General features: G+C 32.7%; 1 protein-coding gene and 1 long non-coding RNA gene across 2 annotated transcripts; one reads left to right on the plus strand and one right to left on the minus strand.

The window, feature by feature from the left end:
• Positions 1-6,222: 6,222 nt before the first annotated feature.
• On the minus strand, positions 6,223-9,192 carry LOC139527041 (uncharacterized). Its single transcript, XR_011665248.1, has 3 exons — positions 9,082-9,192; positions 8,006-8,156; positions 6,223-6,635 (listed from the first exon to the last, which is right to left on the minus strand). It is a non-coding gene; the product is annotated as an uncharacterized lncRNA (long non-coding RNA).
• Positions 9,193-16,990: 7,798 nt separating this feature from the next.
• LOC139525965 (uncharacterized) lies at positions 16,991-25,030 on the plus strand. The gene is made up of 4 exons (XM_071321156.1): positions 16,991-17,181; positions 22,230-22,799; positions 23,748-23,848; positions 24,552-25,030. The coding sequence occupies exons 1-4, from the start codon at positions 17,043-17,045 to the stop codon at positions 24,636-24,638; spliced, it is 897 nt and encodes a 298-aa protein (XP_071177257.1). The 5' UTR covers positions 16,991-17,042; the 3' UTR covers positions 24,639-25,030.
• Positions 25,031-26,251: the final 1,221 nt, after the last annotated feature.

Here is a 26,251-nt window from a genome sequence, read left to right on the forward strand (position 1 = left end):
AAATGATTGCAACTATATTTGTCGACACCCTGAAATTCTTCTTTATGCATGTCTAATTTTGGATATTGTAAACTATAATGAAAACTCCAGTTGTAAACTGGTGAGCGGAACGATATTTGTAAAAGTACGATGCACAAGCGCAATCAGAAATTCAGAGCTTTATTGTTACATGTAAACATTTCCAATGTTATGTGTGGTTGAAAGACTATGATGCAATAAGTTAATATAATTTCTAGGCATTTTATAGACTATACAGTATAAGCTTTGTTCCTTGTTGAAGGCCATACGATGACCTATACTTGTTATATTCTGTGTCATTTTGTTTCCTGTGGAGATTTGTCTCATTGGCAATCAAACCACATCTTCTTATTTTAAAATAAGCGAAAGAATATGAAAATATAGTTTTTTTTATTTGAATAATAGTATATTGTGATATCGTTTGTGATAAAACTAGACAGTAAGTTCTATAGTAAGGGATTAAGTGCCATTTTGTTATATTTTTATAACATCGAATCTAACCATTTTGCACTTAAGTGTCTCCTTTAAAGACGATGTCATATAGGTCAAGAATTTGTTTAAGATGTGGAAAACCTGTTCTAATTGTATTTATAATTATGTTCGATTTTGTGGGAACTTACCGGAATCAAAATTTGTAATTTAAAAATAGTTGTATTGTTAGGTTATTTTTTTTAATAGGCCATAGGTACTTCTGGACTATAGTGTAGGAAAGTATGATTTTGATTTATATTGTGAGAAGATAAAAATTATAATCCAAAAATAAATACTATGTGAAAAAATCATACCTCCTGGATGGGTTGTGAATTTTTCTTGAGAAAAGGGGTAACCTTAATTGTTGATACAAATTTGCACCGTGACATACTCATGTTTATCTTGATTTATAGGTGAAATTTATACAAACAATAATTCGACAACACTGGTTTTGAGTGACTAGATTAGAAACATTCAAATAACTACTAAAAAATCCTGCAAACAGATAAATGAATTAAATCCTCCAGATAAACATACATTAAAAGTTAAATTGTGTTAATATGCCCATATGTTTAGAACGTTTTTAATGGTTTTTGAAATAAAACTGCGTACTCAACATGAATAAGTGATATCATAATAATCAGTCTTAATATTATATACCACAATTTTAAAATTCTAAAGCCATAAATGCAAGATATGAAATAAGATTTTACCTATTTGGAAATTTTTAGGCAAACATACAATGTTAATTAAAGTAATTTAAAGTGTTTTAATGTTTTAAATGCTTTAACTGCTTTAACTTATAAAAATGATACTTTAAATAATGTCATACGTAAAACATAATCTGTCAGAATTTTTAGAATTTTTTTAATGTTTCGATTGAGGTTGAGTCGAATCATATTCCCGAATAGATGGACAGACCTTATTTTACAAATGAGTAAATAGCATTCTTGGTTGAGCATGTTTAGACACTCAAATACCTATTATTCGACCGACACATCCAGTTAAAGATCGTTGTGACCTTTTAATTTTTAAACCAAGAGATCCAAATGGTGAAGTTGTAATCATCACTTCGTAAATATTACGGACGCCATCAAGAGTTGATGGACCGTTATGGAATATTCGTGATACCGATGATATCGGATATGTTCCTAATGTCAATCCCTTCCCTTTTCATGAATGTGACCTACCAAATTAGACTACTTGCCGGCTTTGTAACAACATGAGCAACACGACGAGTGTTACATGTGGAGCAGGATCCACTTCATCTTCCAGAGCACATGAAATCACCCCTAGGTTTCGGTGGGGTCCGTATTGTTTTTGTACCCCCATTTGTGACAATTTGTTCACGCATCATTGTCAATATAATGAACCTTGATGCGACTGTCGTACAAGTGAGAGGTTTAGCGCTATAAAACCAGGTGCAATCCACCATTTTCTACATTTGAAAATGCCTGTACCAAGTCAGGAATATGGCAGTTGTTTTCCATTCGATTGCTGTGTTTTATCATTAGATTTTGTCATTTGATTAGGGACTTTCCGTTTTGAATTTTCTTCGGAGTTCAGTATTTTTTTTATTTTACTTTTCATCAAGTTCTCATTATGCTTCACATTGCTAAACATCAAGTTGATACTATCAGAAGAAGCATGTATGCAAACACATAACATAGGCATAATCCCCCGACTCATTTTGTTTTACTACAATTTCTACAGGTACATTTACGCCTATATTTGTCGTTACTGTGGTGAATTGTTGTGTAAAGAAACGAAATTCGTCTATTTTCCTATGTATTAATCTTTGAAATAGAATAACAATCAAAAGTATCATCGTCCACCACAGGACTTGGATAATAAAAGCACTAGTGGCATACCAATGTTAAATAGTCATAAATCAATTTGACTTGATATATCATTTTATTCTGGTATTACCTAAGTTGAACAAAGGTATACAGAAAAACATATTGATTAACATTACATTGCGTTGTATATTTGTTGAGGAATCATTAAGTATGAGTTATATTACAACGGTATGATCAGTATAGCCGACAGGTTACAAACCCGACTAAAACAAATCCGGGTTTCAAACCAAAACTGTGGGAAGTCTGTTATTATATCATGTGTGAGTTTTCATGGCGTTGCGTCAAATAGGCGTTATTGCAACTGTTGGTTGTTTCAGTAAAACCTTTTAGTTTGAAATCTTTTTTTTCATGAAGTTCATATAAATAGAACACAACACAAATTAACACATGTCAGTCGAACTCACATTCTCCGTGGTGACTGGCTAGTGATACAACTGTATTTTGACTTATTATGTCTGTTTGTTTTGTTCACACATCGTTGTCAATATAATGGAATGGTATGCAACTGTCATACAAGTGAGAGGTTTAGATATAAATAAAACCAGGGTCAATCCACCACTTTTTATATAAGAAATTGCCTGTACCAAGTCAGGAATATGACAGTTGTTATCCATTCGTTTGATGAGTTTGAGCTTTTGATTTTTCCATTTGAGTAGGGACTTTCCTTTTTGAATTTTCCTTGGAGTTCAGTATTTTTGTGATTTTACTCTCGACTACTTATACCAATCGGCCTACGAAGCCCCTTTGTATAAAAAGAAGAGTCATACAGTTTGTTTAAAGCCCAGAGATTAAAGAAATCACTACGGGATTAATTGTGTTTTGTGGAAAAGTATAGATTTAACCTTGATACTGTATTATGTTGTCTAGTAAATGCATTGTTAACTTTTATTTAAAACTTATTACAATTTGGATATGTTTTTTAGTATCATATAAATCAAATATGAGAATTTGAGTCAATCGGTGAATATGATTTTGACAGCGCTATTGCACTTTAACAAATTTTTTTCATTAACGATATGTCATTAATGTTTCATAGTGCGTTTGCTAATAGTTTAATCCATAATCTTAACCTTAGCCGTATTTGGCACAACTTTTTGGAATTTTCGGTCATCAATGCTCTTCAACTTTGTACTTGTTTGGTTTTTTAACTATTTTGATCTGAGCGTCACTGATAAAACTTATGTAGGCAAAACGCGCGTCTGGCGTATTAAATTATAAGCCTGGTACCTTTGATAACTATTAACGTGTTAATAGCTTTCGTAGATTGTTTTGTTATTCTAAAAATATAATGCGCAAAACTATTGAAAACTTGAAATTTGAAATAATGTCGGTCTTTTTCTTTTTATCTTGATTTCGTGGAAATGGCATAGTACGGGTATCAGACAAAAAGGATGAGACAGATTAAGTGGTTGCCAATGGTATATGGTTTAGTTAAATTGTAGAAATGTACATAAGATATTAAATTTTATGATTTATTGTCACTTGCCTAATTGTAGAAATGTGAATAAGATATTAACTTTGTTGGTTTGTTGTCACTCGTCTGTTTGTTCTACGTTGTAAAATGAAGATATTATTAAAAAAACAAGGTTCCATCTACCTCGGGCAGAGTTTACTTAAGATTGATTTGGCTATTTTTTTCATTTGAAATTTCGTTTTTAAAGTTCCTTACATGTTCATGTATATTTGTATTCATATATCAATGTCTGTCAAATGTTGCGGCAGCATGTTCCTGATGTAAGAACACCCCGACAAATACTTGGGATGCACGAAATTTAGAGAGTGATATTTTTTAGGGGAACACCTAGTAAAGTTTATATACAGAAAGTTTAAGGATGGTTTATTTAAATGATACACTTGAGAATGATAAAGAACCACTGTATTTTAAAGGCAACAATGACAAATATAGTCAATAAAAAGCAGACAAAATGTGCAAACAGACACACAAAAGAATACTACACCAATAATCAAAATTGTGCAAAAGTTACAAATAAAAATTAAAATGTGATATCAGGTGCTAAGGAAGGGTGAGAGAGTTGAAAATAATCAATATTCGGAATCTTTATTGTACAATTAGCATTACAATCAATTGCAGTTTTTCATATACACAACTAATTGGCATGGTAGAGTATGCTCTAAATACGAAATCTTAAATATCATTAAACAAAACTATTCTTCAAAAAAACTATGTTAAACGAATTCAACTTGTTCCAAAATAGTGTTCCAGTTGTTTTTATCAATACCACCTGGTTTATCTACCATTTCCATGATGTAAAAAGGGTAACAGCTAATATTATAAGTAAGCACACACTGATATAAACTAAAATAGTGCGACATATCAATTTTCGTTCTTTCTTTTTTGTCTTTAATATCAATATTGCAACAATAGTCATAGCTATTCTATCCGCGAAATCAACTGGCTTTTCTCTACCTTCTTTATCTGTAAAACATTAAACTATATCTGCAGTTATTCTGGAGTATATTCGAGATATATTTGATAAAATCTAAGCAAACCTTAAACCTTGGTGGCGTTGATACATCTGTCCGTAATTATTATACTGTTTTTGTGTACTATCGTAAATTCAATGTAGGTGCTCGTTGTTATTGTGAGGTTAGCATGTCAAAATGTACTTTTGTATTATTTATTTATGTATTTCACTGTCCAGAGTGTTATTTTTTGTAATGTATTCCTGTCATGTAATGTTGTTATGTTAGCAGTATCTTTAAAATTGCGCGAGGTTTGATTAAGCTAAAAACCAGGTTTAACCCACCATTTTTATGTTTCTGAAAATGTCCTGTATCAAGTCAGAAATATGGCAGTTGTTATCAAATATTTCGTTTCTATGTATGTTGCATTCGCGTTTGTTTTTGTTGCACTTCCGTTGTTTTCCACTTATGGTTGATGTGTTTCCCTCTGTTTTAGTTTGTAACCCGGATTTGTTTTCTCTCAATCAATTTATGACTTTTGAACAGCGGTATACAAGTTGACTTTATTAACAACATTTTCATTCCTTTCTTCAATAAAACTTGCCTTTGTATTCTTTTTGAAATATTTTTTCAATTATTCACCAATATTTTCACAGTAGATTAAAAGATATGTCAGTTCAACCCTTTCAATGAAACAGAGGGCTTATAAAAGATGGAAAACAACTTTTAAATTCTCAAAAAGGTAGGATTCTTAAAATACTAATTACCTGGTACTGTATAAAACGTAATATTTGGTCTATTATGTGCGATCCGTGCAATTACATATGGCTTGTATTTTACATGTACTATCTTAAAGTAAATAATAAACTTTCACTTTGCATTCATTAATTAACATTTTTATATGTCTTATCGCTGTCTTATATTTTGAAATAGCAGGGGGGGCGGGGGGGGGGGGGTGGGGTGACTGATCTGTATTTTTTTTTTTTTTTTACTTTTGTCCATGTATTTGTAAAATTTTAATTTAGTTTGGATTCGCATGGTGGCCGGTGCATGTAAAGCAGGAGATGATTTTCCTTTTCGATGCACCCAGTCTTGCTTCTTGAACATTTTGTCCCAATTTGTATCACCAATGCCAATAAATTGTCTGTATATAAAGCCATAACTTTGATGAATTGATTATAACAGCGCGAAATCTATAGGTTTTGTTAAACCAGGAATAAATCACCTTATCCATACAAGACCATTTTTGGAATTTTCGATTTTTTTTCACAGAGTTCTCAGCACGATACAGGTATCACATTCCGGTAGATGTTTCTTAATAAAGTTTTTGCACCTAAGATACATCAATAAGTCACAATTAGAATTGTATGTTTTTGAAGCAAGACGGTCTATGTTTGTCACGGGAACATTTGATATAGAGTTATGTCCTTGTGTGTATACAACGATTAAAACAGTTACGTCTTCAAAGTCTACAAAATTAAAGACGAGTCCTTTTACAGAAATTTACGTCAAATAAGTTCAATGATATGTCGCCTCGTGTTATTCACCTTCAATTATTTTTGAATACGGTATATATAATCGAAGTACTTTAGTGACTTGAATTTAAAATTGCTATCCTATATCCTAATTCCCGACTGCATCTTTCTTAAGTCTGTACACGCTTGATTTTTAGCGGATATCATGCGTTAATAACACTTTTTTGCAATGTATTCTGCTTTTTCTATGTTGTTGTGTTTTACCAATACGTAATATCTTGCCTTATATTCCAGTGGATTTTCCTCTTTTATTTGGTAACTTAGAGACGAAGGTTTTGTTTTGGTTTTTATGTTCCAAATCCCATACTGATACCTGTTAGGTTTCCAGCTGAAATACAAACAAACCAATTGGTTCAAAAGATATAAAAACATTTGTTTTACTATTATATGTACATGTATGTTTTATTGGAATTATTTTACGCATCGAATAAAAAGCTTGGTGGTACTTGAAGTTGATTGCAGTCCACTTGACACTTAGTATGCATTGAAGGCAGTTTCAGCCGGTGAAATGAGACCAAATAAATCATACATAGTTATTTCAAGATTGATAAGTTTATACTCTATCGACTTTCCCTCAATAGATGAGTTTCCAATTTCAATGTTTTCAATGCACAGCGTCGGTTATAATACTGGAATCATCAGACTAGCAATAACATCTGAACTGTACTTTTTTGATAACTGATTATAACTGTAGTTCCTTTTTTTTCGACATGCAACATAACTTAATCTATATTTGGTGTATACACAAAAGAGTATATTGTTTCTAAAGAGTTACTGCTCATAATATGAATCCATGAAAAAGGACAACTTCAAACCAAATGTAATTGTAGTTTTAACGACTGCTATAAAAAAAAACAGTTGATCGTAAGAAATGTCACGCTTTCGGAATATAAATATCACTTACAGGATATGTATTGACGGAAGGTTTTTTTAAAGTTATACATGTGTGTTTTTCGCACACATTGTTTTTTTTTTTTTTGCTAATTGTTCACTGTCCCGTGCTTATTTTCTTTCCTGTTCCTGTATTATTTCCTATATGTAAAATTTTAAAAGAAATGCGTAAGAGAACAAAGAGATAAAACATAATAAACAATGTCGTAAAAAGTAAAATCACAAAAACACTGAACTCCGAGGAAAATTTAAAACGGAAAGTCCCTAATAAAATGGCAAAATCAAAAATTCCAACACATCAAACGAATGGATAACAACTGTCATATTGTACCCTCTATTAGATTATTTGTTATCTTTGTGCATAACTGACCATAACTTATTTCTATACGCAGTTCCACACGAATCTAAGAATATATGCGTAACCACTGTACCACGATATTGCTCTATGCTGACATTTAAATCAAAGGATTACGTTCTACAAATATATAATCTGTAATAATAGATTTTGTACATAAACAAGACCAGGGATGTTAATATGAAACGTCAATTTCATGACACCTCCATACATATTACACGCCATGTTCGTGTATAATGTAATGCAAAATCTCTGACAAACACACATGCTTCTGTACATGTTGGTCTTTAACTAATAACCTTTAAAAAGATTTTTAAAAAATAGTTTGATCTACGAGATTTATTATGACAAGATTTTTTTTTATTTATTTGGGTGGACATTGAAGACTATTAAATTCAAAGTATTTGAAAAGGTTACTAAACAAGGACTGATAAATTGACCACAAAATTTACATTTTTAAAATGAATGGTAATTCGTTTCCGTTCAGCTCAATTTTTGTTATTTCCATGATTGTAAGCAAACACTGTTTTGTTTGATATATCTTCAATTCTTTCAGTCTTTTACTTTCATCATCTGGAAACATTGTTGCTTTTACCATGCCATCTAGAGAAGGAGAAAATAACAAGTTCATTGATGCAAGCAACAATGTCTTTTGAAACAGCATTTGCTTAATATCAAATGTAATAAATGCTTTCGCTCAGTTACTCCGTGGCAAGACACCTAACCGGTTTTTTAATGGTGACGTTAAATTGATTTTAGAACCTGCCACCAAAACTGGTCATACCGTAACATCATTGTTGGTCGTCTACAGTCTACGAACCACAGATTACAATTGCTAGACTTTATTATGTTCATATAGCATGATTTTCATACTACTGTAAAGGTACCAGCTAACCGGTTCAACAACTGACTGCCAACGTTCAATTCGACATAGAATCACAAAATCATTCCAAAATCGCTACATGTAGGTACGTCATCTGAGAAATCGGACCGTGCAAGCAACAGATGCATTAGGAACAGCTGAATTCAAACGACAACTGAATATGTAAACATACTGTGAGTGTATGACAAAACACTTTGGATGTTGATGTCTTTTGAACTTGACAGTACATAATTTAATGCGTATAAATTATTCAATTATATAAAACAAATTATGAATAAAAGCAACAGTAATATACATCTGTTCAATAGGCATATATCGATTAATCGAAAACAAATCCGGGTCACAAACAAAAACCAAGGGAGACACGTCAACTATATGAGGAAAACAACGGAATAACAGAACCACTGAACAAAAACAAACACCAACGTAAATATAAAGGACTATTTGATAACAACTGTCATATTTCTGACTAGGTTACAGGACATTTGAGAAAAATTGGTAGGTTGAACCTGGTTTTTATGACAAATGAATAGATATGTATATATATTCCTATTTATTACCAATATCCACAAACACATAAATGCACGTATTGTTCTTGTTTTCTTAGATAAACCACAAATTGCATATTATACATTTATATCTTACTTTCGTCTTTTTCCTTGGTCTCCATTACTCTCTGATTATTCTCATTTTCTATAAGTATTCCTTGGAAATAAATAGAAAAACATGTGTATGGATAGATATGTGTAGCTATTTTCTAAAGATGTACATTTTAAAAGGAAAATATGCATATCGAAAGATTAGATGTGTTAATCTATTATGAACTTGTACTCTCAGTGTGTACGTAACAAGTAGTACTGTATCTACTAAGTACACAAACCTCAAGCCTGAGTATTAAATATACACGGTTGATTTCCTCGCGATCGTGTATGTAACAGTGTTTGAGACAAACAGTCGTTTACCGTCAAGATAATTCGCACTCAGTAAAAAAAAAAAGCCACATAATCAGGAAAAGGACACAATCAGTGAATTTACAGGTGACTCGTTGGTATTTATACTGCAGTCGTTCTATCTGACCAGTGAAAATGTATAATTTTATGTGATATATAGTAACTAGCCGTATATTGCCTGTATTTACTAAGCCACACCTACAAACGGGAATCACGATCAACTGCACATAAAAAAAATCGTGAAATTGAATCTCAATGTAACTCATTTCTCAAAAAAATTTTATAAACATATTTTTTTGTACATTTTTGTTGATAAAATTCTATAACTCATTGTTTCCCATTGTGTGTTGTTTGAATTTATATAAAATCAGCTGAATTCGTTCATCGTCGGATTAGCTGTTTTGTTTTCAATAAATCCGATTTTAATATCGTAATGATATGACTCCGACTATAAGACGCCTGTTCATTAATTGGTTGGCCTTTGCAAGATTTCTTTTAATCATTTAAAGAAACAAAATAAATAACATTAAACAAGAAAAAAAGGAAATTATGTTGCAGTATATGGACAATAATAGTGCATTAATTTTACTTAAGGGAATAACAATACAAGAATTCGGCACAAAACGGTCTAAACATATTCGACATGCAGAGCCTCACATTTTCCCCCTTTTTATGCTTATACTTATATAGGTGTCATGTCAATCAATGCACTATTATTGGCTTTATGAAAAACAAATCACCGTCAAAACATGTAGCCTGTGAGTTGCGAAACAAACATATTGTAGCAGTCAACAAATTAGCGGTGGTGAGCGTATAAATTCTGTAATTTCGATTTCAGTATGAAGGAACAATTATTATTTACATGTAAAGGGCATGCATAAGGGTACTTATAAGTAATGTAATGATGTTCGCTTCTCAAAGGCGGATTCAGGGGGCCTGGCGGACCCCTCCCCCCTTTTCGTTGGAAAAAATTTGTTGATTATATAAGAAATCACTAAAGCATGACAGGAGCGCCCCCTTTCCCCCTTAGGTCAGTCAGCGGGCCCCCTTATGAAAAGTTCTGGATCCGCCACTGTTTCTCTGTTTCAAAATGATGATTTTTTTAAAGACTGCTATTAATTGATATTATATAAATAGAGCAACTAAAGATGCAGCAAAAAGTTTGGATCAGTGTGCTTGGGTTTCGAGATATAAGCCATTGAAAATTTGGCGGGAACTTATGTCTCTAGAATTTTCATATATCAATTTGGCATCTTTTTTCTTCCAAAAATTACAAAGATTTTTAAAAATGACTTTTTTTTTAACTCCGGATATTTGACAAAAAAGTTAAAGACAAGAGTAGCGAATATCCTCAACTTTAGAACAAGCTATTTATGAAGTTGATTAAGATCATCGTATTAGTACAGACTCAAAAGTTTATACATTGTTAACACGGAACAACAATGAAAACATATTTTATATCCAGTGTGAAATCTAATCAAGAGAAAGTTCGACAATCGGAGCTTATTCTCTGTTGATATTGTTATTACTGTGTACAATCAGATTTTTATAGTAAATTCTTCTAAATAAAAAAACACTTACCATTATTCTCAGCATCACTGAAATTTAAAGACCTTGCTTTTGTAATGCGTAATGACATTGAATTGACTTGCCTTGTTAAATGTTCATTTTATCATTTACTACAACTTTTAAAAAACGAATTTCCAATTATGTCAAATATATATCTATAATCAATAGTTAGAGTAGTATCCTGTTTATAAACACGAGTATAACCTCTCTATGAATTTTAATCTAATAGGGTCAAAAATGTATTCGTTAAAATATTATTTTAAAAGAAATTGTCAAAGTAGGTAGCTCTTTATAGCTTGCTGTTCGGTGTGAGCCAAAGCTACGTGCTGAAGGCAGCACTTTGACCTATAATGGTTTACTTCTTGCAAATAGTGACTTGGATGGAGAGTTGTCTCATTGGTAATCATACCACATCTTCTTAATATGTCTATTAACGTTTGTTACTGTTAGTTTATCAACTAAAATAGCAAAATTTCATGTAGATTTCGTCAAAATTGCACTATTTTGGAGTTTATAAAATTATAAAATTTTTAAAACATTGAAAATCGAGCACGCTTCTAATAATATTAATATTTATAACTTAAATTGTTATTCTATTAAATGAAAATTCAAATTTTTTTATCTACATTTCTCATCAAATTTTGCTAATTTGATTGAAAAAATAGACCTTAGGTTCTCTGTTATTTACAATCCAAGATGGCGAATGACACTCATATACCATCTTAATTAAAATATAAAATATGTTACATTAATTCCTGAATTAAATTTATGAAATTAGGTGTTCCGGAAGGGTAAAAAGTTCCTATTTGACATTAGTTACGGTTGTGAAAACTCAACCATTGACTTAACCTAATTTTCACTCTTTATATACTAACAATGAAAGACTCGAACACGACAAATCAACATATTCCAATTAAGAAACATTCAAGAAAATTAAAAAAAAAAAACATGCACAAACAATTTTGAAAAAAAAACTTTAACTAAAACAGAATATTAAAAACAATAAAACAACTAGTATCTCAATTGTTTGTAAAACAATTGAAAGGTCTTTCCTGTAAAAGTGATGTTTTCGTAATGTACTTTGTACTTTGTACGACCTTTCGTTTGATATACGACAAGCATACCTTCTGAAACTTTTCGCTTTTTACACTTAATGACCCCATATGCCTACATTTTCGAGATCGGAAGTATGATATATGTACCATTTAAGACTTGATGATCTTTCATTTGATATGCGACAACGCCATGTTCTAGAAAGTTTGGTTTTTGTAACTTATAACCCCATCCAACTCATTTTTGGAGGACAGGAATTTGATATTTGAAATGTACACGTTATGACCTTTCATTTGATATATAACAACCTTACCTTCAAAGAAATGTTTTTTTGCACTCAATGACCCCACCCGACCCATATTTTGGGGACGTCAATTTGATATTCGAAATGTACGCTTTATGGACTTTCATTTGATATGCGACAACCTAACAATTTGAGAAGTTTGAAGTTTTGCACTAAATGACCCCACCCTGCCCACTGGGATGAAAAAGGGGTTTGAAATTTTCATTTTTGAGTAGAGTTCATTAAGACCTTCAATTTGATGTATCATATGACCACATTTTGCAAAGTGCCAAAAATGACGCAACTTACAAAGTCAATGCAAAACATGAATATTTCAAATTGATTTTTTGGGTGTTTATTTTCATGGAATGTTTTCGGTATTTGGTCAAACATATAACTATGTTACGCTCTTCAATTTCTAAAACATTTTAGGTGGTAATCTGTTGTTGATTCAGAAATACATGCCTCCGCTCGCAAAATTTCACACTGCATTATCTCTAAAACAACAGCAGATATCTCAAATCTGTTAAATGATAAATGATCTGCAGTTGAAGGACAACATTGTAGAACAAGATTTCGACACTTCCAAGGTTCATCAAGGTCACAATGAATCATCAAATATATAATGCAATAACAAACCTGAGAACCGGAAGTGGTAGAGACATGGGACTACCACCAATCAACTCAGGACTACTTGGTCTCTCAAATGTGACAAGGTCAAAGTCATACTACACTTTGAAGGTCAAGGTTAAATTTCATCATGGCCTGACCTTGACCTCAAATTGAAGGTCTTGAATTACTGATCATCTTTGCGGTTTATAGTAGGTTGATATCTATTACCTTTTAAAAGATATACACTTGTTACTATAGTTTTAAAAATTATGTTGTTGTAACTTTTGAACAGACAGTCGGACATTTTTTTAGCTTAATGTATAAAATGTAGATATAACTCTCAAAGGGAATGATGAAAACCTACACAGCCTCATCTGGTAATACGTCATAATGGGTTTTCGATGGTCAATATTTGGTCTTGATGACTTCAATAGAAACGGGGGGAGGGCATGTCAAAAAAATGTTGGAAGAAAAAAAACATTAGAAAAACAATAAGGTCTTTCCTCACGTAAGGGAAACCCTTAAAAATTTTTAAAAAGAAACCCCACCAACAAACAATAAACAATAAACAAAATCAAGATCAACAATCTGCGAGAAAAATACAATACAAATTTAAATCTCAACACGAATGAAAATGAAAATATAAGCAAAAAGTCGAACTTACAGCTTGGAAATGACCAATTATATTTTATTGGAATACGATGATAAAAATGTATAATTTTTTAAAGGAGCGTATGCTATAATTTATATGATAATGACAAACCGCATATTAACAACAAGTTCACAAATACATTGCAGGTTCACTTGTGCTTATGCAAATAAGTTCTCCTGTTACTCCAACTGAAAGGTTAACAGACGATATTCTGAATATTTTTATTTTGTGTAACAGTCTGATGAAGGTTATTTTTTTTTTAATCAGAGCAAACTATAGGATTTTAACATCTAAATTTTAAAATGCCGGGTGAAAATTACAGGATAAAAAAAATAATATGTGTATTGTAGAAAAAAAATATATAATCGTACTCGCCTCGAAACAAGAGAAAGGCTCGGCAAATTTGTATTTGTACGACCTTTAGATTAGTCATTCCGAAATATAGAAATAAAGCTGAGAGTTTAAAAAAAATGCTAAAAACAATTCGTTCAGCAGTAAATGCAAACACAGTCAAATGTAACTTTTACCAAAAACACATTTATTTTTCTCAATTTCCTTATTTTCAAGCCATTTGCCATTTGCATATCTTTTATTTTTGTTATAATAATTGTTATTTTTATAAAGTTTTTTTCCTTCTGCATAAATAACAGCTAACAGTAAGATTTTAAATGAATACATTAAAACAGGGGTTACCAATGTTTATACACCACTAAGAATGTATATAAGCGTAAAATCAATTTTGGAGGAACATAATAACGTTGCTCTTGATTCTGACTGCATATACCAGAAAAAAACGGGAAAATTAGACTGCCACTGAAAAATAAAATACCATTAGTTGGCATCAGACCACAATTAACTCCCTTTGTTTTTAAATGTTTACTACTTAAGTGGTCCAATCAGCATATATATTGAAATAAGTAAAACATGTGAAAAACAATTATTATTGAAAGTGAAAGTATGTGATTTGGCCAAAATGAAAGTAGGATAGAAAAGAGGGACGAAAGATACCAGAGGAACAGTCAAACTCATAAATTGAAAATAATCTGACAACGCCATGGCTAAAAATGAAAAAGACAAACAGACAAACAATAGTACACATGACACAACATAGAAAACTGAAGAATAAGCAACACGAATCCCACCAAAATCTAGGGGTGATCTCAGGTGTTCCGAAAGTAGCCTTCGTCATTTATTTAAGATTCAAATCTACCATTGGCATTTTAATAGGGCTTTCAAAACAAAAAGCACTGATGGATTCTCCTGGGACAAGCGTATTTTATTAGAATAATGATGGTTTATAAGCAGTTGAATTTATTTCATGTTTGTAACGGTGCAATTTTTTTATTCAACTTGACTTTAACCAAAAAATGCATTGTAGCCAAGGGGAATAATAATTGTGTTGTCTGAGACCTAGGAATCACAATATTGACTGATACTTACATTTACATTATATCTAAACCTCCTACATGATTGCACCACCTGTATGAAACAATCCGTATTGAATGTACAAGGAATACAGTAGGAAAATTGCTTTGAATTCCTACCAGTAAAGAGTGACATTCTAGTCAGACAGTAGTAGGAATCCACACGGAAAATAGCAGGAATTTCTTAGTAGGAATATTGTATATTCTTACCAGGAATATGCAAATTAGCAGGAATAATTTGGTAGGAAAATAAAATTCCTACTAGAAAACCTGGTAGAAATTTTTCAAAATTCCACCCAGAAAAAAATAGTTTCTGGTAGGAATCTAAAAATATACAAAATGTAAGTGTATATTCTCAAATACACAACTGGGTCAATGATAAGTTTGAATCTCAACAACAAAGAACAAAGGAAATTCATGGAATAAATTCCTTTTTAAAAAAATGGACTTTTGAAATTTTTAAGGAAACTGCAATATACATGATATATGCACGCTATAAAAAGTGTTATACATAAACATGTAGATCTAGATAAGTTTAATGAACAAATAATGAGTAAGATTATGCACTATTAATGAATTATTAATTGATTACTAAATATTTTTGGCAGGCAGATAAAAAAATCATCTTGAATGTATGTACGAATTACCTTTAGTCTTGATTAGCCATATTTTCTTACATTTCTATATTGTCACGTTGTGTGACCCTAGCATGCAGCATTGTATTCCAACACAACTTTTCATTCTTTCCCCTCCAACTTTTGAATTTGTGAACTGGAACTTGCTTGCATTTAACATTGCAAAATGTGTGTCATTAGCAAACAGGAATCCAGTTCAAGATAACTTCCAGATAGAAAGATTTTCTGGTAGGAATTTATAAATTAATTCTGGTAGGAATCTTAAACATGTAGTAGGAAAATAAATTATCAAATCAGATTTTCAAAACAGAAAAAAATCCATACAGACTTTTACAATTCCACCTAGGTAGTAGGATTTTGGAAGTAGGAATATTAAAAAATCCAGTCAGAATTTTGTTCATTTTCCATGTCCGCCTACTTTCTATATGGAATCTTTGAATCTAGTTGGATTCCTACTTCATTCCTACTAGTGTCTAGGTGGAATCCTACTACTTATTTCGTACGGGCTATTCGAGACTACCTCCCAAATAATACACTATCCTGTACGGCACTTTATTTCTGGTGACCTGAACATTTTCTTTAACATTTCTCTGCGAAATGAATCTTGTATCCATCTTTTGAATATGATGTATTAAGTCGTGGATTATGAAAGTTACGCAACGAAAGCCTGACTACCGAGTACTTTAATGAGCTGTTAATAGATACGTCTGGGACAAACAGACTGTCAGGTTGCTTTTCGCACTGAAAAAAACTTTCTGCAAAACATTCAACTTACCCTAACCATGCTAATCCTTCGGTTACAGTCGAAATTCAACTTCATAATCTCGGTCAAGCACCTATCTGCTGCATTTATTGGTAATACGACCTGGGTATGCATGCAATATTTGCCACTGAACGTAATATCAACATGATCAATCAAATGTTCTATTCATATTGATAAAGTTTTACCATATGGGGAAAAATATGTGTAAAATTGAAGAGACCGAGTACGTATGATTAAAATGAGACGACTATCCACCAGAGTTCAAATAAAGTGGATGTAAGCAATTATAGAAATTTAAAACGTATGGCCTTTGACACGATATAATTCAGAGGCGGATTTAGAGGGGGGCCAAGGGGGCCCGGGCCCCCCCCCTTTTTGGGAAAAAATTTGGTTGCTTATATAGGGAATCATTGAAGCGTGACTTGAGCGGGCCCCCTCTTAGGTCAGTCAGTGGGCCCCCACTTATGAAAATTTCTGGATCCGCCACGAAATTTTTTAAAGCATTTCAATTGCGAAAACTAGCAGCCTAATTTTAAACAAAACAGTATTATAGTACTGTACGTGGTACAAGAAAACCAAAATCTATAAATAGCTATATAGACTAAAGTGATTGTCTACGCCACGAGATTCTCACTACAAATGTTGGAAGTTAAAATACCAACAAAATGACGACAAACTTTTATTCTGCACAAGAAGATTTCAACCGACTTATATCTTCGTTACCTCCGTTTGATTTGTCTAAGTTTGTTATATGGTTAGATCTGAAGATCTCGGAGTACAAAATATTTGGACGTTTTGTTAGTGGTAAGTACATGATGAATTGTATCTTCAGTACACGTGTGTTACATTTAAAACCATAAATATCTGATAAAATAACGCGATGCATTTTCTAACAAAATATCCATTATATTCATAAGATTATTCAAACACATGGTGTAAGGCTTTAAAATTTGCTGATTTATACTATTATTTGTAAATTCATGAGATGGAATATATAAATAATTATATAAAATATATAACATTGCATGCTTTGAATATTTTCAAGAAAAATCTTTTATTTACCCACAGCTATGGCTGGGGCCGATCCAGCCATTTTTAAAAGCGGGGTTGAAACCCAGGATATAGTTGGGCTCCAACCATATGTCCCAATTCAAAAGCATTAATCGACAAAAAGGGCCGGGGTTCCAACCCCCGGAACCCCAATCCTCGCCACGCCACTGTATGTGGTTAGTTGTTAGTTTTATTTTATTAGTTATGTTAGTTGTGCAGCTTGTTTCACAATGTGAAAAAATATGTCGTTATAATTTAAATACCCAAATTGGTGGTCCTGATACAGACCTTTAAGATGGTGCTCCTGCTGCAATGTATTATAGGATATTAAATACAAAATAAAAATAACTGGAATTTCCAAACATATCAAATAGAACTATAGATTAAAAACGTCAACCATTATCGTGGAAAAAATACCAAACTCCAAGAATAAATCATTAACAAAAAGTCCCTTCTAAAATGGCAAAATCAAAAGTTCAAACACATCAACGAATGGAATAAAAACGGCATTACTACTGACTCAAGCTAGACATAAAAACACAAAGTGCATAAGACAGGGCTCGGCACATTCACATGTATTGACAAAGACCTCTTTGTCTATTAAAACATCGCCTTTTCAATATACTTTCCACTTTGCCGATCAAAATATCCCCAGTTTTGTAATTACTACTTACTACACGTCCTTCTTTATTGTACCCCCCCCCCCCCCCCCCCCCACCTTCTCCACCATTTTTATATGATGCTTATTTATACACATGAACACGTCGGGGCCAAAAGAGTTGTCAATGTGAAAATTATGTCTGCAAGACTTTTATAGTGTTTGCCTTTGATTGTTTGAGTGTTGGTTGCTTAACGTCCAGTGGAAAATATTTCAAGCATGTTCAGGACGAGAACAAACTTACAATAAATACAATAGGTAAGTTGGTCCTTAAATGGAGGCCTTCTGGAGAGAAGGTTCGAGAAATTTGGACTTTCACGGGAAAATGATGGTATATTTTATAGGGACAGAAATTCAACCTGACAACAGCTAAGCGACCTTTGAACCCCTCAAAGAGTTGTTGTAAGAGTTCGTAACGTCAAGAGAGCGTGGCATCTCTTTACACGATGCATTGGATTAAACTTTCCAATTCTGTCAGGATGTGGCTGCAAAGTTGTACATCCCGCACAGCCAAAACAAACTCCACTTTTCGGTGAGAGTTTTTCTGTCAGTCGGAGGAAGACCAATGGTGACCTTATTTCTATTCCCCAATCACCCTTGTGGTTTGCTTTTGAATAACTGCAACAGTTGCTATGTACGTGAATCCAACATATCAGTATCAAACATTCCACAGAAAGTTAAAAACGATAAAATGCATAATATTATGCAAAAGATTTCAAATACCGTAATTAAAATCCAAAAATTATAGAAATAAGAGAAAATACTTATTCTTAAAACAATCATAGTCGTCCACAACATGTGGCATATATAGGGAAAGAGACAATAGGAAACACTTACAAAAATTGCAATGATAGCTAGTCTTTCACGGACGGTTGGACATATAACATATTATTTTGAAAGATAAAAACAACTATATATTAGTAAAGATAGAATTTTTTTATCGAGTAGGCAAAAGATTTGAATCATAACTGTGTAAATAAGTTAATGAAATTGTTTATGACTTATGTAACCTTTAGAAAACGATGTTTCCTCTCAATTAAATTACAACAAATTTATCATGTAACTTATCAGCACATTCCCCTTACAAAATATATATATATCAGTTTACCAGTGTGACATTTGATCGTAAAATATGTCAGATAAACAGCCATGTGGAAGCAGCTGAAATTAACGGTCTGTAAACAATGTTGAACTGAAACTGCACTGATTTGTCCAATATAAATCAGTTTTGTGTCAAAAATATTAAAATCGTTTAATATAAAGCACGCCAACTACCAATCAATTGTTCAATATGAAAACATTCATCAACAGCCTTAGATTCATTGAAGAAAGAAAACAACAATAAAATTAAGAATGGAAATGGGGAATATGTCAAAGAGACAAGAAGCCGACCAAAGAGCAGACAACAGCCGAAGGCCACCAATTGGTCTTCAACACAGCGAGAAAATCCCGCACCCGGAGGTGGTCCTCAGCTGGCCCCTAAATTATGTATTAGTGAAAATGGACGACACACTAAACTCCAAAACATATAAATGAACTAAAATTAATAAACATACAAAACTAACATAGCCCAGAGGCTCCTGACTTGGGATAGGCGCAAAAATGCTGCGGGGTTAAATATACATATATTGTGAGATCTTAACCCTCTCCCTATACCTCTAGCTAATGTAGAATAAAGAAACACATAGCAATACATACATTTTTCATCATTTTTCCATAACATCGGTTGTGATATGATATCTTTCTACTCGGGATTGTAAATTTAATTGTTAATTTTTAAATTGATATTTGGAAATGACAACTGTCTCTGTGTCGTAAACATCTCACAAGTGACAGCCAGTTAAAAATTAATTATTTGTTTTTATCTGTGAGCTGAAGAAATTTGAGGTCGATATTTATGAGACAATATTGTTGAAAAACGACTCGTTTGTTCCGAATTTATCGGATATAGGTTGTCCGATAACTGATCCGACTAAAAAGGATCAAACCAGGTACCTTGAAAAAAAGCATTTCAAGTTTAAAGAATGTTCTTGTATAGGCTCATAAACTGCTTCATGATGAAAGTAACATTATATTGCCTGTATCGTACGCTAGTACTACATGTAGTAGAAAGCTGAAAGCTAGTGAACGGAACTAAGATATTGAGAATTAAAGTGGGGAATGTATCAAACAAACGACAACTCGACCACAGTCCACCAATCATTATGGGTCTTCAACTTAGCGAGACAATACCGCACCCAGACGGAGGCTTCAGCTGTCCACTTAACAAAATGTGTACTAGTTCAGTGTAAATGGACGTCAAACTAAACTCCGCAACATATAAATGAACTTTAATAAAAATTAAAAAAACCATACAAGAATGACAAAGACCAGGGGCTCCTGAATTGGGACAGGCACACACACGCGGTGGGGTTAAATATGATACAAAATCTAAAGATCTTTCTGTCACCACTTTTCAGAGTGTTCCACGAAGTCCTTAGCATTTTACAATTTCCAAAAAAACATGTATACTTATTTTTACATTTAAGTTTACGAATACACCGGTTAGCTCTTGTCACTTGAACATTTAATATAAAAATATTGTCTTTTCGAGATTATAACAATTTTAAAGTCTTGTCTGTGCAGATTCAAAAATTAAAGGTAAATATTTTTAACCGGATTTTTGTGACAAAAATGTCGGTTATTGATTTGGGATGTACGGCGGGCGGCCGGGCGGCCGGGCGGCCGGGCGGGCGGGTCTCGGCAATCAAATGTTGTCCGTGCATTAACTCATGAACCGTTCAACCAAAGCTTTTAAAATTTTAATATGTTGTTACTGACAACTAAATGAAGGTCAAGTTCAATAATGGCGATTTTGACTTTTACCGTTCAGGAGTTATGGTTCTTGAAAGATTGAAAAATGGAGTTTCCAGTCGTGTCCGTGCATTTACGCATGAACTGTTCTACCAAAGCTTCCCAAATTTTAATATGTTGTTACCGATGACAAAATGGAGGTCAAGTTCAATAATGACGATTTTGACTTTTACCGTTCAGGAGTTATGGTTCTTGAAAGATTGAAAAATGGAGTTTTCAGTCGTGTCCGTGCATTTACGCATGAACTGTTCTACCAAAGCTTCCCAAATTTTAATATATTGTTACTGATGACAAAATGGAGGTCAAGTTCAATAATGACGATTTTGACTTTTACCGTTCAGGAGTTATGGTTCTTGAAAGATTGAAAAATGGTGTTTCCAGTCGTGTCCGTGCATTTTCGCATAAACCATTCAACCAAAGCTTTTGAAATTTTTATATGTTGTTACTGATGACAAAATAGAGGTCAAGTTCAATAATGACGATTTTGACTTTTACCGTTCAGGAGTTATGGTTCTTGAAAGATCGTAAAATGGCGTTTCCATTCACGTTGTTGCATTTACTAATGAACAATTCAATCTAAGCTTTTCAAATTTTAATATGTTGATACTGACTACAAAATGGAGGTCAAATTTGATATTGACGATATTCACTTTCAGCATTCATCAGTTATGGTTCTTGTGATATTGCCAAATAAATGTTAATAAATCCGGTTTGCTGTCGTTGTGACAGCCTTTTGTTATTAAGTAGGTATCTTCTTGTCCCCACGCGATACGTTGAGAAGGACATAGAAATACCGGGCGTCAGTCTGTCCGTCTGGTCATGTAAGCGCTCTCATGTGTACAATTCTTGCCACATTTTTTATGAAGCTTATATCATAGGTTCATATCAGCAATGTTTGAACGAGTTCGAAAATCAGTACCCATCAATTATTTTCAAAAGAGTTATGGGCCTTTGAAACATTATTTATACAGAAAATTGCATCGTTAGCGAAATCATGTGTACAAATCTTTTCAGATTTTGATGAAACTAAACTGTAACTTATATCATAGGTTTATTTCAGCAATACTTTGAATGAGTTCGGAAGAAATTTGATAGTAGTGTGCAGTGAATGACAAAGAGGTTATTGCAGAAAGCGAAATTGCGAAATGAATTTGATTTTTCCTCACACGATTTCGCGTTTATGTTTTACCGATCGTGGCTACCATATTATTAGAATGTGGGATTGACTTTATCTTTTTGTGAAAATGTATGTAATTCATGTTGTTAATATTATGCTTTATATTTTTTACAGAACCTGAAAAAGAGAAGTCAATAGCAGCGATCTGTCCTCAATACCAACAGTCTGATTTCATGAACAACAACCACTGTCGAAGCAATGCTACAGCACCACAAAAGTCTAATAACCACAAAAACTTTTGTGCAAAAATATTTCATGAAGTTGCACAACAAACCGACGAAAATAAAACTGAAAATGTACAGAAATCATCAGAATTCCGAAACAACGTTTGTGCCTTAAAAAACAAGACGCGCTATGTAATTGGCGAAGATGAAAATAGTACAACACAGAAGATTCAAAAGCAAGACACAATTTGTGCAAAAATATTTCATGAAGTTGCACAACAAACAGACGAAAATAAAGCAGAAAAACTGCGGAGATCATTAGAAATTCAGGACAACGTTTATATAACTGAAGATGGACACAGATCACTACCATTCCAAATTATAGAATCATATGGAAATGTGAACGAGGCAGAAATTCACGGCACGATAGACAAGGCTTGTGATAGCAGTAACACTAATGTAAATACTGATACTGAGTTTCTTCGAGGACAGGGGAAAGATGACAATGAATGTCAAACAGGTAAATCCACTAGCACCAGTGACCCGAAATAAGTGATTTACAACTGAGGGTGTGTAAACACACAGGCACTTGTCTCCCCCACTTATATATGGTAATTTAACATAAAGGGATATAGGGGAAAAAATTCTGAGACAAGTACCCGTGGTTTAACGACATTGACTTCTCACGTGAGTTTGGCACGGTCGGTAATGAGATTTATATAATTAAGTAGTGCCCTATTAGCATTAAAGAATATATTACCTCAGGAATAGATTACCTTAGCTTTATTTGGCAAGAACTTTAGGAATTTTGGTCTGCAATGCTCTTCAACTTTGTACTTTATTTAATTTTTTTTTTACTTTTTTGGATTCGAGCGTATCTGACAAGTCTTTTGTAGACGAAATGCGCGTCTTGCGTAAAAACAAAATTTAATCCTGGTATCTATGATGAGTTTATTATGAATGCGATTGTTCCTAGTTTTTAAAAAGTCATGAAAGATACGCAACAAAAATGAAGTGTTTCATTTGTGTTACTGTTCAGATTTATTCTAAATTGAAACAGACGATTCTGTTTTCGGTACCAGTAAAAACTGTTTCTCTGTATTGCAGTGGCAAATGTTAGAGCTGAAAATTATGTCTACTATATCTATTTGATTAATTTAAAAAAAAAAGATATGGTATGATTGCCAATAAGACAACTCTCCACAAGAGACCAAGTTGACACATAACATGCATAAGTTAACATCTATAGGTCAATTTCGGCCTTCAACAATGAGCAAAGCCCACACCGCATAGTAAGCTTTAAAAGGCCCGGTTTGCTTGTTGCTTGACATTCACTATCGTTGTTTTCTATTGTTATCTAATGAAGGTCAGGATACACACAGTTTACAATAAATATAATCTGAGCAATAAAGTCGTCTTGGTATGTTTAAATTCACTGAAAAGTTTATTAATGTCTTGTTTATTCCAGAAGGCAAAATTAACCTAGAAGAAAGTTTTAATGGTGAGATGAAGGAGGATGTAGTTAACGTTTTAATAGAGGTTGAAAATACAGGACCAATAGAGCAAAAGGTAGCTAAATATAGTTAACTAAACAAATTCATTCAGTTTCATACGACATACGTGTATTTTTTTTTTATTTTTTTTTTATTTTTCAAATTGCAAAGTTAATATATTTGAATCACAGTCGAGCGTATAAATGTATCGCACCAGTGTCAGAATATTTTTTAAATTATTAGAAAAAGACAAACTTTTCCCTTATTAAATGTATTTTTTTAAATTTAAACTCATCTTCTGCAAAAACAAATGTGCGCTTTTGTCAATGACAATGCTTTTTATCGGCGGAGAGACCATTTGTAGCAAACGAACCGCTCGTTTACTGATTGATTGATTGATTGATTGATTGATTGATTGATTGATTGATTGGTTGGGTTTTTTTTTTTTTGGTGTTAACGCAACTTTTGGAAGTCTTGTCTATGTCATGGCATACAGGTATTATTGGTGAAGAAAGTTGGAGTTTCCAGGGAGAACCACATACATGCAGCAGGAAAGCTGCGCATCCTTGCGATCGTCAATTAAGATATAGGAGTCAAACGCACATGTATGATGCGGGCTCGTTTTAGTTAAATATTAAATACATAGGAAAGCATTACCTCTCTGTTTCATCCTACATTTTATTAATATTGTTGAAATAATCATGACAGTATCAGGAACTATTTATAAAACAAATGTAAGAATATTCATGTTAAGTAATGCTAGAATATTTGTCATTTAGAATTCAAATGAAAGACTGAGTAGTGAAAAGGGAATAAACCCAGACACTATAAGCGAGCACGGATTGTCCAGTACCATTGGCAAGTAATCTTTATATAAAACTTTGAATTGAATTGAATATATATAAGTTTCTGATTTCTGTATAAAAAACAAGAAGGAAAAACACATTTATATGTTAAAGCAATACACACTCAATTTTCTCCTAAACACTACCCATTACAAATTCAGATTGCATTTATCTTTACAGAGAGCTGTGTGTATAGAATAACATGACTTATAAATTTTATTAACTTGATCAAATTGAGTCTGAATATTTAAAAAAAAGCATTCCCAATTTATTCATGGGGTATGTGAATAAGATTGAGGGTCAGTAGAATTGTCAGTATCATCGTCTATACAGAAGATATTTTGTCCCTAATATACCTTGTACATTGTATGTTTTAAGCATAGAAATTATACATGCTTTCAACGGCCCTTATTGCCATGGCTTTATTTATCGAAACATACCTTTGAAGAACTTTCAAAAAAAGAAATAGTTGATGATTAATATTTCAGAACATTCTTCTAAAAGAAAAGAGTGCCAGAATATCTCTGAGCAGTCTAAATTCCAAAGAATGGACAGAGGAATAGACGAAAATCACGATGAATATTGCAAGATAAATAACACAGCAATGGATGAAAATCAAGACGAGGCTGCTCAGATAAATTACAAAGATGATCTATTGAAGGTTGGAAATATAGTCGCCGTGAGGCCATATACCAAGAGAGATTATAAACCCGGACGCCCATGGATTGCTTCACTCAAGGAGATCGGTACGAGAAATGTCAAGGTTGTATGGTTATGTGGAACATACGACACTAAGTGGATTGAGGATCCCATATATTTCCCTCATTCAATTCCACGGAAACAAGTGGAATGCAGCTTTGTTTACGACTATCAGGAACCGTTACCGGAAGTTATAATTTCCCGGTTGAAGAAAATATACAAAGACTGAAAAAATTTGGATACGTAGATGTTGAGATGCATGAGACTTTTTTTTTTTAATACTTTTATATAAAAATATTCAAAGTTATAAAATGTGCTTGGTTTCTTTATTCGACAGATGTGGATGATTTTTTCTTTACCTCCGTTGGTTTATTTAGGTTATATAACTATTGTCATTGTAATTATAAACATTGTTAGAAACCAATTTACGGTTTTATATACACTTTAGCCTAAACCATCCTTACAAAAAATCTAGGTTGTATGGTTTTAAAACTATATTTCTCATTTCTTCCATGTACCTTAATTACTCGATAGCCTTTTAATATCATTAAATAAAGTAAAATAAACGGAAGCCTTTCTATGCGTACATTGGAATCACGTTATCGTCGTCGTCAGAAGATATTTGGTCTCCAGACAATAACTTGAGTATGAGTGCATGAATCTCTATGAAACTATACCACAATGTTCCAGACAAAAAAAGGACGGTTTCATTTTATCAAAACTGATACCTACAGTTACGGTTCTAACCGTTTAGAAAAAAACGAGTCACGAACATAACAGTTTTCTTATACCTTTTTTTTTTTGCTAACATTTTCAGTATGGTTTAGTTTAAAATCTTGATTTTTTTTAGGTTCTATCATATGTGTGGATCTAATCGAATATTAAGTTTTGGGATTTGGGGCCCGGTTTTTTAATTGGTACCGATTGGTTCCAAA

This window comes from Mytilus edulis, chromosome 6, assembly GCF_963676685.1.
Source record: "Mytilus edulis chromosome 6, xbMytEdul2.2, whole genome shotgun sequence".
Lineage (NCBI taxonomy): Eukaryota > Metazoa > Mollusca > Bivalvia > Mytilida > Mytilidae > Mytilus > Mytilus edulis.

What these genes read in the sequence shown, in the direction of transcription:
- LOC139525965 (XM_071321156.1), top strand. Translation starts at nt 17,043, where the DNA reads ATGACGACAAACTTTTATTCTGCACAAGAAGATTTCAACCGACTTATA. An exon ending in ATTTGGACGTTTTGTTAGTG is followed by an intron (nt 17,182 to 22,229) that starts GTAAGTACATGA and finishes TATTTTTTACAG; the next exon opens with AACCTGAAAAAGAGAAGTCA. An exon ending in TGACAATGAATGTCAAACAG is followed by an intron (nt 22,800 to 23,747) that starts GTAAATCCACTA and finishes TGTTTATTCCAG; the next exon opens with AAGGCAAAATTAACCTAGAA.